At 38.0% G+C, this 19,910-nt stretch overlaps 1 protein-coding gene across 9 annotated transcripts in view; it reads left to right on the forward strand.

The window, feature by feature from the left end:
• The window catches only part of LOC131134198 (rap1 GTPase-activating protein 2-like), a 110,130-nt gene that overhangs the window by 26,381 nt on the left and 63,839 nt on the right, over positions 1–19,910 (forward strand). For 5 of the 9 annotated variants that reach the window (XM_058079192.1, XM_058079193.1, XM_058079194.1 and 2 more), the window contains one exon: positions 4,302–4,337. The exons of 1 other annotated variant lie outside the window; for it this stretch is intronic. In XM_058079192.1, coding sequence (XP_057935175.1) covers positions 4,302–4,337 — 36 coding nt within the window. Of the gene's footprint in view, positions 1–1,349; positions 2,127–4,301; positions 4,338–5,602; positions 6,526–19,910 lie in introns of those variants that run through there. 3 more of the 9 variants (XM_058079199.1, XM_058079200.1, XM_058079198.1) reach the window with 2 other exon arrangements.

A 19,910-nucleotide genomic window follows, 5' to 3' on the forward strand; every position in this document is an offset into this window, starting at 1 on the left:
GTCAGCAATATGAGATTATTACTTTTTACTACAAAATGGTGTGACACTGAGAGCTCTAGTTGGTAATTGTGTACAGAGAGCAAAACAGTCCCAGACCATCACACTACCACCACTATATTTTACTGTTGGTATGATGTTCTTTTTCCTGAAATGTGGCGTTACTTTTACGCCAGATCCAATGGGACTCACACTTTCTAAATAGTTGAACTTTTGTCTCGTCAGCTTGTGGTCCCTCCCTTGATTTATGCACATGATTATTACAGTTACATGTTGTACCGACATTTTTCATAACCTGCACATCCATTTTATTTGAAGAATCGTATTATAGTTGTAGTACTCATCAACAACTGTCAGCAATATGAGATTATTACTTTTTACTACAAAATGATGTGACACTGAGAGCTCTACAGAGAGCAAAACAGCGCCAGACCATCACACTACCACCACTATATTTTACTGTTGGTATGATGTTCTTTTTCCTGAAATGTGGCATTACTTTTACGCCAGATCCAATGGGACTCACACTTTCTAAATAGTTGAACTTTTGTCTCGTTAGCTTGTGGCCCTTCCCTTGATTTATGCACAGTTTCCCACATGTTTATTACAGTTACATGCTGTACCGACATTTTTCATAACCTGCACGTCCATTTGTTTGAAGAATCCCATTATAGTTTTAGTACTCATCAACAACTGTCAGCAATATGAGATTATTACTTTTTACTACAAAATGATGTGACACTGAGAGCTCTACAGAGAGCAAAACAGCCCCAGACCATCACACTACCACCACTATATTTTACTGTTGGTATGATGTTCTTTTTCTGAAATGTGGCATTACTTTTACGCCAGATCCAATTGGACTCAAACCTTCTAAATAGTTGAACTTTTGTCTTGTCAGACCGCTGAATATTTTCCCAAAAGTCTGGGGCATCAAGATTTCTGGCAAAATTGAGACAAACGGAGTGTAAGAATGAGGAGGAAGGACATCAGTAATAGTTGTAGTACTCATCAACAACTGTCAGCAATATGAGATTATAACTTTTTACTACAAAATGGTGTGACACTGAGAGCTCTAGTTGGTAATTGTGTACAGAGAGCAAAACAGTCCCAGACCATCACACTACCACCACTATATTTTACTGTTGGTATGATGTTCCTTTTCGCTTTTACGCCAGATCCAATTGGACTCAAACCTTCTAAATAGTTGAACTTTTGTCTCATCAGACCGCAGAATATTTTTCCAAAGGTCTGGGGCATCGAGATTTCTGGCAAAATTGAGACAAACGGAGTGTAAGAATGAGGAGGAAGGACATCAGGAAAGGAGGTTACAGGAGGTTGCTTATTATAGCCCACTGTTGTAGTATAGTTGTAGTACTCATCAACAACTGTCAGCAATATGAGATTATTACTTTTTACTACAAAATGGCGTGACACTGAGAGCTCTAGTTGGTAATTGTGTACAGAGAGCAAAACCGCCTCAGACCATCACACTACCACCACTATATTTTACTGTTGGTATGATGTTCTTTTTCGCTTTTACGCCAGATCCAATTGGACTCAAACCTTCTAAATAGTTGAACTTTTGTCTCGTCAGACCGCAGAATATTTTCTGGCAAAATTGAGACAATTTTTTTTTTTTTTGAGGAGGAGGAAGGACACCAGGAAGGACACTCCCTTTGCTCACACCAGGAAGTTACTTATTATAGTCCACTGTTTTCATTTATACTTATCGAAAACATTGATTGTGATTCATTTATTATGAAGCAATTATGCTTTTATGATGCAGATGAAAGTAGTGTGGGAAATAAAACCCACAGGCAGAAATGGGAGCTTGTGGCCCCTCCCTGCCTTAAAACCCTCCCCCTACATGCACCATGTATACTTTGTGTACATGCACAGTATCTGTCAGGGAGTGTGACTTAGTTCAATAGGAAACTGACTGGGCAGTCAAATCGAGAGAGGAAAAAATTGCCTAGAGAGAGAGAGAGAACGTGGTCAGATTCCGTCAGAGAGACAAAAGGACAAGTGAGAGACTGACAGCAGAGCACACTTTTCCTAGAAGAGGAGTTCAGTGGGACAAGAATGCTGAGGAGGAAAAGAAGCGTGTCATTCGGTGGATTTGGATGGTAATGTATTATTTTGCACATGCACATTTTCATTCATTTCTTTTCATTGTGGTTTCATATCAAGTTCAAGTGTTGCTGCGGAAGTTATGATGTGCAAAGGAAGGATGGGTGGAGTGAGTGTTCACGCTTCTCCTCTCACACCTCTTATGAGAATGTGTGCATGTGTTTAGTTTCACGCCGCGCTGTCTCCATTCACCATTTGCAATCAACAGGCGCTTTTGTTGTATACAGTTTGTTGTTGTTGTTGTTGTTATTGTTGCCTCCATCGGGGGACTCTGAACACGATGCTGTCCCTAGCCTGTTTCGCTGTCCTACTGCTTAGATGATAATATTCCCTTGATGCAGTGTAGATGAAACTGCCTGGCAGCCCATTAACCGTGGAAAGTGCTGACACACTGAAGTGGACTCTGTGTGGGCCGGCTTCCTTGCTGGTGGTTGTCATATTCCCGGCTGAAAGCATCCTTTTAGCGCACTTTAGCTCCTCAAATGTGTTGAGAAGCACTGCTAACCCAGATTCAGTGGCCTTATTTTGCACCAGTATTTCGACAGACAAACATATTGATCACTGCTGATATGTTACAATAATCTTACAAATGAAGGATTATCATACTGTGGTGCTTGATGGATCAATTTTAAAAGGAAGCCTATTAGATATATCGTAGAGCATAATTGATCCTCATTAGACAAGAAAGGGGGTGGACAATTACGCCGTGACACTACTAAATCTTGTCACAGAGAATCTGCAGTGTCTGTGCTTTATTGATTTGGCAGCTTTTAATTGCCTTCAGCTTATTTTTTAGCTCGGTGCCTTGCAGAATGATTGGCTTTTGGCCCAGGCAATATGTGTTGAATTTTTAACAACAACCAAGGGTCTCACACCATCCTCGATAAACACACACAGGCAACTACTACTACCATGGAAAATAACAAACAACAACTTTGTTCATTCTTAACACGTAACCATCGACTTTAGGAAGGACTGCCATGGAGGAACTGAAGCATCATTATATAAAAGTACAAATATTAATAAAATAAAATAAAAAAGCCAGAGTATTGCTAAAATGTGTGTGATCATGATATGTATATTTAGGGTCTTACTTGGTGTTGTTTTGATTATTTATTATTTTATTATTATTATTATTTTATTTAAAATAAAATAACATAAAATGTGAGTGATCATTATATGTATATTTAAGGTCTTATTTGGTGTTTTGATGATTTATTATTTTATTATTTGTATTATATAAAAAAATAAAATAAAATAAAATAAAATAAAATAAGCCCTATGATTGGCTGGCGACCTGTCCAGGGTATACCCCCCCATCTCTCCTGAAGACAGCTGGGATAGGCTCCAGCACCCCAGGTAGAAATGAGAGCGGTAGAAAATGAATGAATGAATGAAAATAAAATAAAATAAAATAAAATAAAATAAAATAAAATAAAATAAAATAAAATAAAATAAAATAAAATAAAATAAAATAAAATAAAATAAAATAAAATGGAAGAGATTTTTTAGTCTATAACATCACAGTCATTCATTCATTCATTTTCTACTGCTTATTCTCACGAGGGTCGCGGGGGTGCTGGAGCCTATCCCAGCTATCTTTGGCGGGGTAACCCCCTGGACTGGTCGCCAGCCAATCACAGGGCACATCACATTCAATGCATTCTAATTAACATTTCCTACTTTGCAAAAAGTTGTAGATTGGAAGCCGTTCCACATGATTATACTGTACAATGTAGATCAAAATTAATTAGAGTAAAGAATCAATTTCATACCAACTCCCTAGATGGAATATATGGCCTAAAAAATATTGGATTTTAAATGCTGTTAGGGCGAATATGCTACGGCTTTTAAAAAGAACAAATAGCTCTTGTTAACACTGTCTAGAGAAATGTTGCCTATTCTGTATATCACATGCATTTCCATCCAATGAAAATAGTGGAACATGTGGATCAGATATCAGTACCATCTCACGTCGAATGGCGTTGGCAGAGCACCCAAGGGAAACACTGTGACGCACAACTGGAGCCATATATCTGCCCCCTCAAGTCTTTAATATGCATGGGCTCTGTCTCTAATATGTGTCCACAAAAGGCACCTGCAGTGAACAAACTCCACCTTTGAAAGAATTTGGGCGTCATTAACTTTCTTTTTCTCATATTCCCGTGCAGGATTGACAAGGCAACTTTGTCGGCACTGAAAGCCCGGTGAGTACCATGTCAATGAATTTATTGCAGTAAGTAGTTTGTTAGGGGCTATTCACAATCTGCATATCGTGTTTGGGTCAGTTGGGAGTTAAAACTCATAATGGAGACATGTTGTAATCCTCCTGCATGTTAGGAACACCCGCCACAATTTTACACCACAGAAATAAACCAAATGACTCAATACGATTCACAAAGTCACAAAAATTGCAGTAATTTAGAAATTGGGACAAAATACAAATGCTTAGCATGAGTACATAGTCAATGGGTGCAAATATGGGGGTGAAGGAATATGGCACCGTTTCAAAGGATGATGACTGGTGGTGCCAATCTGAATCAGAATTATCAGAATTATTGCGAATATGAGAAGGAAAAACGGGATTCTGACTGCACGGTGTTTGAGTGGTGAGTACGGAGGTCTCACAGCTAGAAGACCCAAGTTCAATTCCACCGTCGGGCATCTCTGTGTAGAGTTTGCATGTTCTCCCCATGCATGTGTGGGTTTTTTCCGGGTACTCCGGTTTCCTCCCACATTCCAAAAACATGCTAGGTCAATTAGCAACTCCAAATTGTCCATAGGTATGAATGTGAGTGTGAATGGTTGTTTGTCTATATGTACCCTGTGATTGGCTGGCCACCAGTCCAGGGTGTACTCCACCTCCCCGCGACCCTCGTGAGGATAAGCGGTAGAAAATGAATGAATGAATGAATGAATGTAATTAAAGTGAATTTGATTGATATATTTTTCTGAAAGGGAGCCAGAGTATTGCTAAAATGTGTGTGATCATGATATGTATATTTAGGGTCTTATTTGGTGTTGTTTTGATTATTTGTTATTTTATTATTTTTATTATTTTATTTAAAATAAAATAAAATGTGTGTGATCATGATATGTATATTTAGGGTCTTATTCTGTGTTGTTTTTATTATTTATTATTTTAATATTTTATTATTTTTATTATTTAAAATAAAATAAAATAAAATAAAATAAAATAAAATAAAATAAAATAAAATAAAATAAAATAAAATAACCAGAGTATTGCTAAAATGTGTGTGGTCATGATATGTTATATATTTAGGGTCTTAATTGGTGTTGTTATTATTTTAATTATTTTAATTATTTTTATTACTTTTATTATTTTTATTATTTTTATTATTTTGTATTATTTTTTGTATTATTTGTTGTATTATTTGTTGTATTATTATTTTTATTATTTTTATTATTTTTATTATTTTTATTATTTTTATTATTTTTATTATTTTTATTATTTTTATTATTTTATTTAAAATAAAATAAATGTGTGTGATCATGATATGTATATTTAGGGTCTTATTTGGTGTTGTTTTGATTATTTGATATAGTGAGTGCCATTCATTACTGGGAAGAGGCTACATGGATGTAGCGTGGGTTCTGTTGTTTTGTTCAAATCGATCCTCGGTTTTGTCCGCGGTTCCCGTGTGAACATGCGACAGCCATTGTTTCCCAGTTACAGTACATATTTATAGAAATCGGTCGATGCTCCAATAAGTTGCAGTCATAAAAATTCCATGTTACTATTGTGTGTTTTATGCATGTTCTCATGGATACACTCACACACCTTGCATCTGCCCAGGTGTCATTAGACCATTGCTGTGGAGTGGCTCTGAATATTAATGAGTGAGTCGTGACTCTTGCTTTAATGTGTGTCTGTGGACATAATATGCTGTGCTTTTGATCTGGCCATTTGGTTTGGTAAAGGGGACTCCATAATGTGCTGAGATAGCATGAAAAATGACATATTTGCTAAATATATTTTTTGCAATGTCAGTCCATATCATGCACAACACTTTACAAATAGATTCCTTAATAAAGCTCATGTAAATGAGATCACGGTGTCCCAGAACATCCCGCCCACCTATCACAGTGTGCTTTCCCCCCATCATTAATCTCTGCTGCTCTACTACAAATAGAACATGCCGCCAGCCCCGCAGCTCATTAATAACTACATAATCAATCCTAGGTACATGTGGCTCCTGGCGGCGTACATTAGCAAAACACTTGCATCTCTTTGTGGCTTTTGTCTTGAAATACCGCTGATGAATATTGTAAGTAGGAAGGAGAGGAAAAAAGAGGTGAGCCAGAGAGAGGATGAAGCAGACAGTTTTCAGCACTGTCATCATAATATTGTTTGACCATGCCCCGCAGACTATGGTGAGTGACAGCTGGCTTTTCTGCATTACACATAATACTATCATGTATTCCTTCCATCAACTCATTGTCTTTATTCTGGTATGGATATCATATATAGTGTTATGCTGCATGTTACTCAAGTGCATTATGTGTTAGAACAGAACCTTTGACACAAAGTAGCATTATAATACAGTATATTGGTCCATCAAATTTTTTGTCAAATTTGCATTTTTCTCCAAAACTGATGTCATTTCCATGACTCATATAAAATTCATTCTTACATGTCAAGGGACATTTGGAATCGCTCATGTAATTTCCACGTTTTACAATACAAATCATTGGTTAGTTCGAGTTTCATCACCATGGCTCAAAGTCAGTGAAGTAAGGGTTAACAAGTACTGATTTTTAATGTATACTTCATAGGCTTACAATGTAAGAACTGACATTTCACCAACTAATGCACTTGAATTTTTATATATTTTTTAATGCAAAACAGCAGTATAATGTAATTGGTGTACATTACGGAACCGTGTCACTAATTAATTGTAATACAATATAATACAGTACTATATAAGAAAGTTAGTATATACAGTGTGGGAAATAATTATTCCATCCCCGGCTGATTTAAGTTTACATTGTTAAAGACATAAACAGTCCATCATTTTTATTTTGGCTTATTTGATCAAAGACAGAATATCAACAACAAATCAGCCATTAGTGTTCCCGTAACGTTCGGTGAAACACAGAATGAGACTTGACCATAATATAAACATAAAGATCTCATAATAGCCGCAATAATCCCAAATAAAAACATACTAATGTTGTGCAGGTTACCCACGCTAATTCAAAACTCACAACTCTACCTGTCACTCCCAATGTCACTTCCTACATAGGCCTTTTTTTCAGGTCCCTGTGTTTTAGGAAACACATTTTTTTGTAACCCAAACAAGCAATGATGTCTTAAATTGCTTAATTTGTCTTATTTGATCTCCGATATTGGGTATTACAAGTGTAAAGGTGAATATAGGGGTGTTATTTCATGTCTAGAGGGCTCTAGTCAATAGGTTTTCTATACTCTAACTATAAAAATATTCCATTTATAAATAAGGAACACTGTCTCACTTATCACGGTTAAGTCTAGAACCGATTATTCATTTTCTACCGCTTATCCTCACAAGGGTCGCGGGGGTGCTGGAGCCTATCCCAGCTGTCTTCGGGCGAAAGGTGGGGTACACCCTGGACTGGTGGCCAGCCAATCACAGGGCACATATAGACAAACAACCATTCACACTCAAAATTTGGAGTCGCCAATTAACCTAGCATGTTTTTGGAATGTGGGAGGAAACCGGAGTACCCGGAGAAAACCCACGCATGCACGGGGAGAACATGCAAACTCCACACAGATATGGCCGAGGGTGGAATTAAACCGGGGTCTCCTAGCTGTGAGGTCTGCGCGCTAACCACACGACCGCCGTGCAGCCCTTAGAACCAATTAATTATATTTGGAAATTAACTATAAAGATTAAGAACTATCTGATCCACCAAGTACTAAATAATGTTATACTTGGGGATTTATTCATTTATAACATATATTTTTTTATGGATATTTTTGTTGATTTCTTGTCTCTGTTATTTCCCACATTGCATAAGTATAGTTATACATCATAACTGTGATGCTTTTATGGCGCTTTTAAGTGAGCGATGCCGCTAATCACATCACATCACACTAATGTAGCTTCTGATCTCCTCTGTTCTGCATGAAAAGGATGATGTATTTCCATGGGTTGTTACATTTGTGTGCCATTGTCTCCTTCCTTTTCTCCAGTGATATCTTTATGTCGATCATTTGCATGCTGTAAGCAGGCTTTACGTACAAGGACATGTTATGAACAGACCAGCTGTCTCAGACACAGATTGCAAATGTCACATCTCGCTCCTCTTCCCTGCTAAACATGAATTTACTGCTCAAGAGACAACACATGTCATATTACGTATTACAGACCTGCCTCTTTTGGGACGCTCTAGACATACTGTACAGATTAGCACCTTCTTGCATTTCTAAGTATTGATGCTTTTCACATGCAATAGGACAACGACTGCAAAAGATGAACTGGATTTTCATATGTGGAAATTTGGTAATGGTAATGGTTTTATTTCATTTGAACATGCATCAGATTACAATTGAGTGCATCCCATAATCAGTTCACAGTTCCACATGTCCAAAAGGAGTAGGAAGAAGCAAAGCTTATTAAATCCTACCCCTCCATCTGGTACTTTTACAATCAGTAACTGTTACATTTGTTCACTTCCTGCTTTCAAAAATACAATTTAAGGTTTTGTTTTTTTTTTTTAATAATGTACCTCGTACCGAAGTACGAGGTGACAATTTTGGACCCATTTCTGTAACATTTTGTAACACATTGTACTAAATTTGTTCACTTCCTGCTTTCCTAATATAGTTTAAGTTTTTTTTAAATGTATTTTTAATTTTAATTTGTTTTAATTTTTTAATTTTTATTATATTTAGTTTTATTATTATTTTATTAGATTTTTTTTATTTTTTTTATTTTGTCATGTACCGAAGTACAAGGTGATATGAGCATCCAATGTCATAATGGGTACCATAGTAAGTGTCAATGTAGTGATATATATAGCACATCATGACTGGTTCAAGACTCTTCATCCTTGTATTTAGCAAACATCAACTGCTTGTATTGTTTCTTGAATTGGCTCATCGTTGTGCATTGTTTGATTTCCTTACTCAATCCATTCCATAGTTTGATTCCACATACTGAAATGTTATGGCTTTTTAACGTAGTCCTAGCATAGAAGTGTTTCAAATGTACTTCTTCCCTGAGATCATATTTCTCCTCTCTTGTAGAGAAGTATTGGATGACATTTTTAGCTAATTAGTTATTTTTATTGTTTGAAGATGAACTATATCAGCAAGTTGAAGTATTTGCGATTTTAGAAATAATGACTTAGTGTGTTACAATACCATGGGAATGAATGAAAATACAGTACATAAATGAAAATGAATAGCAGTAACATAACCAGGACAGAGAATTAAAGTGTAGTTGAATAATATTTTGACCGCATAAATACATTTTACCTGCTAGGTTTAGACAACATAAATGTAGAAAGGTGTTTCAGAAATATAATAAAGCATGAAGAAGGTGGTGTCTTTCACCTCGTCTTATCAATACCCGGCGTAGTTTTTTGGGGTGCCAGCTGTAAATGTTATCTCCCTGGCTGTATCATGGAAAAGAGCAAATGTGCTGCAGCTATTTCTGGAGCGTGGCATTTACTCTATGGCCTAGCCTCACCTTCTATATTGCGCAGAATAATGTGGGCTTATTGCCAGTAAACAAACACAGCATTAAATGTCTGCTGGTATCACGTTTACTTAAGCAGATTGTGGAATAAAGTAAACAATGGTTGTGTGTGCAGGAGTTTTAATGAACTGTCAGCTTTATTGTTTTGGTTTATTTAGCACAATTATGAAATGAGTGTGCACTGTTACCGTATTACCTTCTATTCTTGTTGAGTGAGTGTGGGAAAGAGGTAATGAAATTGGATGGTTTCGGGTTGTACATTATAAGTATATGGGAAGTGGAAAAATATCTAATTGAGAGTATGTTGCAGTTCCTCTTTTCTCATGCCTCTTTTTAACAAATAGAATACATATCATAATATGAATTATATCCCTCTAATATACAAATGGGGTAGACTTTAATGCTCAAAATTGTGTTTTCTTGGTGATTCATGATATATCAAAAGCTGAAGTAAGTGTAGAAAACCACCAGAGGGCGGTGTTAAGTTATTTTTCTATTTTCAGGAAGCCCGTATTATACAACCTGTTGAAACCTTCTGCACTCCACAAACAAAAAGCCTGTATCATATCAAATTTCCTCAAGAAACCTCAAGAAAGGGAATTATTATTATTTAGCATAAGCTAGTGTTTTATTTGACATCTACCACACAAATCAGTCACGCAGTATATGTAACAGCTTTGTCACCAGGTTCTATAAATCAGCTGTTAAACAGTCGCAGTGCATCCAGAATGCTGCTGCTCGAGTCCTGCATGACTACACGGAACCGTGACCATATTAGTCCGGTACTCAGGTCTTTGCACTGGCTTCCTGTCGCTCAGATTATAGACATTAAAGCAGATCTGCTTGTCTTTTCATGGTCTGGTGCCAAAGTGTGCAGAGTCTGAACTAAACACAATGAGGCTGCATTTCAGTTTTATGCTGCCAAAGTCTGGAACAAGTCTTCTAGAACAGGGGTCCGCGACCTCTTTTGCACCACGGACTGGTGTGATTTGGGGCTTTTTTTTCACGGACCGTCAATGTGTGGCAGAAAAATACAACAGGGCTAAAAGGGAAAATATAATAACTCACCTGCTGAATCAGTGGGAGAGAAAATATGAGCGTGCATTGGTCACTGGATGAATAAATGTTCATGATTTGTTATTAGATATTATTCTTCTATTCCCAAACAATGATGACTTGCAAAATGCTACACTTTTTGAGACTGAAACTATATGAAAGAGTATTAAGGCTACACTGAAATAACAACAAATACAGATGAACCTTGGTTAGCGTCATTAAGTCGTCCCAGAAGGTCTGACTCTAACCAAAACGGACTTTAACCAAATAAATTTTTCCCAAGAAAAATAATAAATAAATCCATTCCATGAAAGCAAACAGAGAGGCAGGGTACACCCTGGACTGGTGGCCAGCCAATCACAGGGCACATATAGACAAACAACCATTCACACTCACATTCATACCTATGGACAATTTGGAGTCGCTAATTAACCTAGCATGTTTTTGGAATGTGGGAGGAAACCGGAATACCCGGAGAAAACCCAGAACATGCAAACTCCACACAGAGATGGCAGAGGGTGGAATTGAACCCTGGTCTCCTAGCTGTGAGGTCTGCGCGCTAACCACTCGACCGCCGTGTCGCCCTTTAAGAACTTTACTTGTGGAAAAATACTAACAACATATGACAAAATATTGGATTCTACTAATTTAATTTCTGCTGCGTTACACTCTTCTGCACGCTGTGTGTATGCTACCAGCCCCGCCTCCACCCACTGAGACAACCACTAACCACTAGACCGCCATGCCGCCCTATTATTATTATTATTATTATTATTATTATTATTATTATTATTATTATTATTATTATTATTATTATTATTATTATTATTATTATTATTATTATTATTATTATTAGTCAAAACATATGTATTTTAAGCTATTGTTACTTAGCTTTTGCCTAGAGTAGTATAAAATGGCTCTCAGAAGATGCATTCAAAGAAATCGATGTAGTATTCTACACTAGGTGTCATTACCGTAATGTTCGGTGAGACGCACAAGCACCAGACTCGATCGCTGGAACAACAGGTTTTAATTGCAGGTTTGAATTATCTCAAAACTCGAACAAAAATCCTGACAAAAAAATCCACAATAAAAAAAAAAACGTTGCGGCCGTAGATGAAATTCAACGTAACTTCGCTCCCATAGAGAACACATTTAAAGTACACACAACCATTGTGTTAAAAACCCTGTTTAGTAAGTTGTAAATATGCTTTCTATGCTGGAATTATGAAAATATACTCCATTTATAAATAAAGAATCCTACTTATCAGAAATTCACTTATCACTGTGATAAACGAAGTCTATAGTATATACTGTACAGATACAGTACTTCTAACCACCACGTGTTATATACTGTTTTGCTGAGAGATTTTTTTTTTAATTTAAATTTGAATAAAGCAAAAAGCAGAATTGGCCAACTGTCTGATTGCTAGTGCTCCGGAACATGCTGCTGCGCGTTTGATTCCCATTCTCATTCAACACCCAACCAGTTGATTTCTCCACTTGTGGTCCTAAGCCTCCATAAATTGGTTGCTTACCCCAAAAAGTCAAAGTAAAGCCAGCAGAACTGGTGAAGATACATCAGTCTAACCTACCACCGGTACAAAAACTTTGTTGTTCCACTGCAAATGACATTTAATTACTTGCTTCTTCAAATGTAGCAATTAAATAGTTTTAATTATAGTTAATTATACGGAGCAACATACATTATGCCCATCATGTGCACTTGTGCAGGATAATGACAGCAGGACAAGCATTAGCAATTATCTCCCCCTCTTGTTGCAGCCACGGATGTTCTAAATCACCTCATTAAGTAAATCACATTGAATCTTGTCAACTACTTCTCTCCTTTCCACTTAGCCATCAGTCATCAACGGCCATCTAATCAACAGCCATCTTCAGCATATCCACATGCATGAATCTTAATAATTCCCTTATTATAAAGCATGCATGATCGTGCATCAGGAAGCCTGACACAAATGGCGCATGGCCGGACACATGCTTAGTTTATACATGAATGGAGGGACTACATGATTAACCCTCTCTTGAACCTAAACACCGCTTCTCTTAAAGCGACACACACAAAGTAAATATTTAAAAGTACACGGATTAGTAATTTGCAGCCATTTGATTTGGACTGGTTTGTTTCCAACGGTCATGTTCAAAGACCGGTTCCAGGGTAGGACAGCAATGACCTCATCGTCATGAAAATGAGTCGTAGTAGAGCATCAGTTCTTGCTGCCATGGCAACAGACTTGCTTCCGCCACATGCAGTGAAGTGTTTAGCATAGAGGAAAATAGTAGTCTTGTCTTGCAATTGGAATTAATGGACGTGATTAATCAGGTTTAAAATTTCCACTTTCCAATTTCCAATATCCACTTTCACAAAATTTCCCAATCTCCACTTGGGCACTCCGGGTGGAGTTTGCATGTTCTCCCCGTGCGTGCGTGGGTTTTCTCTGGGTACTCCGGTTTCCTCCCACATTCGGCCGCAACGTTTTTTTTTTTTTTGTGGATTTTTAGTCGGGATTTTTGTTCGAGTTTTGAGATAATTCAAACCTGCAATTAAAACCTGTTGTTCCAGCGATCAAATCTGGTGCTTGTGCGTCTCACCGAACATTACGGTAACATCAGTGACACCTAGTGTAGAATACTACATCGAATTCTTTGAATGCATCTTTTGCATTTAGCCATTTTATACTACTTTGGGCAAAAGCTAAGTAACAATAGCTTAAAATGCATATGTTTTGACGAATAATAATAATAATAATAATAATAATAATAATAATAATAATAATAATAATAATAATAATAATAATAATAATAATAATAATAATAATAATAATAATAATAATAATAGGGCGGCACGGCGGTCTAGTGGTTAGTGGTTGTCTCAGTGGGTGGAGGCGGGGCTGGTAGCATACACACAGCGTGCAGAAGAGTGTAACGCAGCAGAAATTAAATTAGTAGAATCCAATATTTTGTCATATGTTGTTTGTATTTTTCCACAAGTAAAGTTCTTAAAGGGCGACACGGCGGTCGAGCGCAGACCTCACAGCTAGGAGACCAGGGTTCAATTCCACCCTTGGCCATCTCTGTATGGAGTTTGCATGTTCTCCCCGTACATGCGTGGGTTTTCTCCGGGTACTCCGGTTTCCTCCCACATTCCAAAAACATGCTAGGTTAATTAGCGACTCCAAATTGTCCATAGGTATGAATGTGAGTGTGAATGGTTGTTTGTCTATATGTGCCCTGTGATTGGCTGGCCACCAGTCCAGGGTGTAGGGTGTATTGTGGATTGCGGGTGGATTGTGTGGATGGAGCAGGTCTGTGAGATATGAGGGGGGGTCAGATTGCCACAATAGCCACATTGAACCATGAACCATTATTCATTGATATATTGCAAAAAACCTAGACCGTTTTGCGTCTCTAGTTGTGTATTGCGGACAAATCTCGTTCTTCTCAAGTCCTCTGAAAAACGTCTGCCTGTCAGCGTTAGAGGCAAATATTTACTCCTTGTCTTGTGCCTGACGCTACTCGCACTCAGACGCAGAGGAGCTGATAAGCGGGCCATCTGCTCAGTGAGCGGACTGTTAAGGACTCGCAAAGCAGACCCTCACCTATCACTGAGAGGTGGCCGTCGGGAAGAGAGTAAACAGCATCCACATGTTGACTTTTTGCATATACTGTACACGCTTCCGTGGAACACGTGCCCAAGCACATGCTCAGGATTTGATGGGGTCAGATGAGGTACTAATAATAATATGTTTGCTTTTGTGGCACAATGATACAAAAGTGATAATTATTATCTTAGTAATGCAGAATTTTTATATTGTGTATCTGGTGTTGCGTCTAAGCAATTAAAACAGAGTCTTTGTTAGTGATAAGTAATAAGATCGCATGATTTGTTGTTTGCGGTCTCGACTTTAGATGATCACTGGTACAGAAAACTGAACTGTGTGTGGGTGCATATATGTGTGTGTGTGTTCCACAATTTACTTTTCAATTTCCAGCCTTCTTCCCCAGAACTAGTTACGGCCCCGAGGTGTTGCCACTGGAAACTGAATAAAAGGCTTTTTGCTGTGCTGTGTTGCTGTTTTGTGCACACTTGATCTAACCTTGCCGCACGTTACACACTCATCTTTTCAACATCAGGAAAAAAAAAGAGTGTGGTTGTACATGCTGGAGGAAATAAGAAAGAGAATGAAGAGACTTTGAGTGGGCTACAAAAGATAAATGGGAAGCTCGGGTGATAGATGAGGACTAGGAGGCAATAAAAGAGCAGATTAGAAACCAGCAAAGGATAATAATAATAATAATAATAAGAGAATCTGTCCTCAATGTTGCTGTGCTCTTTGCTCGCCTCGCATAGCGAAGAACCGGCATTGGTTGTTGAACCTGTAGAATGGAGTGACTGCCAAAGGAAGACGAGCATAACTGTACTATGCATAGGTTCTTGACTGCTGAAAAAACATTCATTCATTTTCTACCGCTTATCCTCACAAAGGTCGCGGGGGGTCCTGGAGCCATACTGAAAAAACAGATTAGCTTTAAAGTACTCATGATATCAATATTATGACACCATTTATTTTATTTTTGCCATGCAAAAATGCATATTTCCCGTGTTTCATATGTGCATTTTTGCCATTGAAAAACAACAATGCAACAACCCATGGAATACATTCATTCATTCATTCATTTTCTATCACTTTTTCCTCACAAGGGTTGCGGGGGGTGCTGGAGCCTATCCCAGCTGTCTTTGGGCAAGAGGCGGGGTACACCCCAGACTGGTCGCCAGCCAATCGCAGGGCACATATAGACAAACAACCATTCACACTCACATTCATACCTATGGACAATTTGGAGTGGACAATTAACCTAGCATGTTTTTGGAATGTGGGAGGAAACCGGAGTACCCGGAGAAAACCCACGCATGCACGGGGAGAACATGCAAGCTCCACACAGAGATGGCCGAAAGTGGTATTGAACCCTGGTCTCCTAGCTGTGAGGTCTACACGCTAACCACTCGACCGCCGTGCCGCCCCATGGAATACAGTGTTTTTTTTGTTGATTTTGTGTTGTTATATTATCAAAAATGACCAAAATATGTTAACATAATTTAAGTATTATGATACATCATAAAATGTTGCAGGGTTTTGGAGATGAGTTTCTATAAGCGGACCAGGCGAATGTCAGTATGTGCATTGTTGGCTGCCTTGGGTAAGCCCCACCCTTCCTATATAGGTGCTGCCTTGGTTAGGGCTCTAATTCACATACGCTTCAGATAGCGTCAAAAATTAACACCAAAATCTTGCCTCGGTTTGTGTACATCCATTCATTTTCTACTGCTTATCCTCACGAGGGTTGCAGGGGGTGCTGGAGCCATACTGAAAAAACAGATTAGCTTTAAAGTACACGTGATATCAATATTATGACACCATTTATTTTGTTTTTGCTATGTAAAAAGGCATATGTGCATTTTTACTGTTTTACATTTTTTGCCATTGAAAAACAACAACCCATGGAATACAGTGTGGTGTATTTTTTGTTGATTTTGTGTTGTTATATTATCAAAAATGACCAAAATATGACAACATAATTTAAGTATTATGATGCATCATAAAACATCAGAGGGTTTTGGGGATATTTTATTAGAGTTTCTATAGCAAATTTCCAGGCAAATGTCTGTATGTGTATTGTTGGCTGCCTTGTGCTAGTAGTTTTTCTTTATAGATGCTGCTTTGGTTAGGGCTCTAATTCGCATACGCTTCAGTTAGCATGTCTGGTTAGCGTAAAAAGATTTACACCTAAATCTTGCCTCGGTTTGTGTACATTCATTCATTTTTTACCGCTTATCCTCATGACGGTCACAGGGGTGCTGGAGCCCATCCCAGCTGACAAGAGGCGGGGTACACCCTGGACTGGTGGCCAGCCAATCACAGGGCACATATAGACAAACAACCATTCACACTCACATTCAAACCTATGGACAATTTGGAGTCTCAAATTAACCTAGCATGTTACCTGAGGAATCGAACTCGGGTCTCCTAGCTGTGTGGCCTGCGCGCTAACCACTTGTCCAGCCTTAAACCTAACATGCATGTTTTTTTCTGGAATGTGGGAGTAAACCGGAGAAAATCCACGTACAAAAAAGGTCAAAAAGGTGCACGTTGGAAAACACACAAAAGGGAGTCGTTGAAGGCAAGTGCTGCTGAACGCACATCCAACACTATTGAGTAGCATAGAAAATAATCCAGTGTTGCCCAGCTGTTTACAGTCACTTTAGGGTAATCAACCTCAGGTGCGTTCAGCTCCTCCTCCAACCAGGAACAAAGGATCTGGAACAAAAGAAACAAGGAGGAGGAAACAGGGGCACAAAGCAAAGGCACCAGGATGTAACATTTCTAATAATAACGTCCCAGTTGGCATCCTATTAGCTTGCCACTACCAGGAAACAGGAACCGGAAGTCATCTGCATGGCTTGTGTTTGATGTCACCAGTTGTTGATTCTGGAAAATGCTAACGCGATGTCTTTTCTAGTTTTACCATTTTACATTGGTAGAAGTAACCTTAAATGGTTATCATCACCATTTTATTCATCATTTATATGTATCATAAACATGTTTTGGTGCTCGGCTTTCTGGAATTGCGTAATTCCAAAGTAGATTTGCATGATTTCTTAGAGGAAGAATTGATTTGGTTAGTGTCCATTTCGGTTAGTCCAACCACTGTATTCCACTCTTTTCCTCCACCACATGATACACAGACTAATAATTAGGATTAAAACAATGCCATGATGGATAAAAACAATGTGGTTACGTAAAACCCTGAGTGTGTTTGTGCAAGTGTGTGTCATTAAATTCTCTGTGACCCTTTTTTACGAACATCCAATGCATCCGTTCATATGAAAACTTTTGAGTTCATTTCATTTAGAAGACATCTCAAAGCTTGATAAAAACGCTTTCTGCGTGGAATATCATTCTCACAGGACAGACGTGCTCGTTGCCTCGCTGTGATATAAAGTAAATCTTGGTATTATTGAAGGGATATTCCTTTCCTGATTGGGTTTTTGTGTACACACACAAACATACAATGCACACATCAGGCAATAGAGGACGGTTTCGCTCTGGCAGAGCTCAAACTCAATTTCCTTTTCAAGTAATAATTCATCCCTGGTGCTCAGCCGTTCCTGTTTGGTTTGTATATTGTCAAAAAAAAACTCGAGTTATCTGAACTACAAAATTAATATACCAGAATTAATGTGAAAAGGGAATTAAGGCACATTAATAGATCTGTGATATGTTAGATTTATTGTACTCCAAAAAAGGTCAGTAAGGATAATTCATAATGCCGCCTACAGAGAACATACTAACTCCTTATTTCTAAAATCACAAATACTTCAACTTGCTGATATAGTTCATCTTCAAACAGCTAAAATAATGCATAAGGCTAAAAACAAACAATTAGCTAAAAATGTCATCCAATACTTCTCTACAAGAGAGGAGAAATATGATCTCAGGGAAGAAGTACATTTGAAACACTTCAATGCTAGGACTACGTTATGCTAGCCATAGCATTTCAGTATGTGGAATCAAACTATGGAATGGATTGAGTAACTTGAACCAGTCATGATGTGCTATATATATCACTATATTGACACTTACTATGGTACCCATTATGGCATTGGATGCTCATATCACCTCCTACTTCGATACGAGTTACATTATTAAAAAAAAAAAAAAACCTAAACTGTATTATGGAAAGCAGGAAGTGAACAAATGAAACCGTTACTATGGTACCCATTATGTCATTGTATGGTCATATCACCTCGTACTTCGGTACGTGACAAAAAAAACAAGCAAAAAAAAAAAACGTATACTATATTATGGAAAGCAGGAAGTGAACAAATGTAACAGTTACTGATTGTAAAAGTACCAAATGGAGGGGTAGGATTTAATAAGCTTTGCTTCTTCCTACTCCTTTTGGACATGTGGAACTGTGAACTGATTATGGGATGCACTCAATTGTAATCTGATGCATGTTCAAATGAAATAAAACCATTACCATTTGAATGAGATACAATTTAATAAAAATGCGCAAGCAAGGAGACAACTCAATTACAGTCCAGGCACCTTCTCTTACCTTCTGTCTAAAGTCTGCTGAAGGAGCTGACCTTTAAATCACGACAATGTTTAACCCATCAGGGATTAACAGCATATGGTCTTCGTGTACGTGGAGCCAGACTGTGGGTTTAATTTCATCGATATGTTTTGGTAATACCAAAGGAAATATGTTCTCTGCTCTCTGAACCACGTACGTTTGGTTCCTGAACACAACAGAACACAATTACTGTTTTTGGGGTGGTATGTAAAAATGATAAAACTGATAGCTATGACAGACTATACCGGAGAAGATGGAGAAAATAGTTCTACTGGTTTCTGAATTTACACTGGAAGTGATGGAAGTCAAACCTGAGTAACTATCGTGTGTAATTGTAGTTTGTATCTTGAGTATGGATCTCTAGTAATCCCTTATTTATTGGTTTTAATTGGTTTTGACTGTGATAAGTGAATTTCCACAAAGTAGGTTTCTTTATTAATACATTTAATATTTTTTTTAATATTCATTCATTCATTAATTTTCTACCGCTTTTTCATCACGAGGGTCGCGGGGGGTGCTGGAGCCTATCCCAGCTGTCTTCGGGCGAGAGGCGGGGTACACCCTGGACTGGTCACCAGCCAATCACAGGGCACATATAGACAAACAACCATTCACACTCACATTCATACCTATGGACAATTTGGAGTCGCTAATTAACCTAGCATGTTTTTGGAATGTGGGAGGAAACCGGAGTACATGCAAACTCCACACAGAGATGTCCGAGGGTGGAATCGAACCCTGGTCCTCCTAGCTGTGAGGTCTGCGCGCTAACCACTCGACCCTCGTGCCGCCCCATTTTTGTAATATAAGCATAGTAAACCTATTTACGATCTTTTACATACTGTTTTTAACACT

Source organism: Doryrhamphus excisus, chromosome 8 (genome assembly GCF_030265055.1).
Source record: "Doryrhamphus excisus isolate RoL2022-K1 chromosome 8, RoL_Dexc_1.0, whole genome shotgun sequence".
NCBI lineage: Eukaryota > Metazoa > Chordata > Actinopteri > Syngnathiformes > Syngnathidae > Doryrhamphus > Doryrhamphus excisus.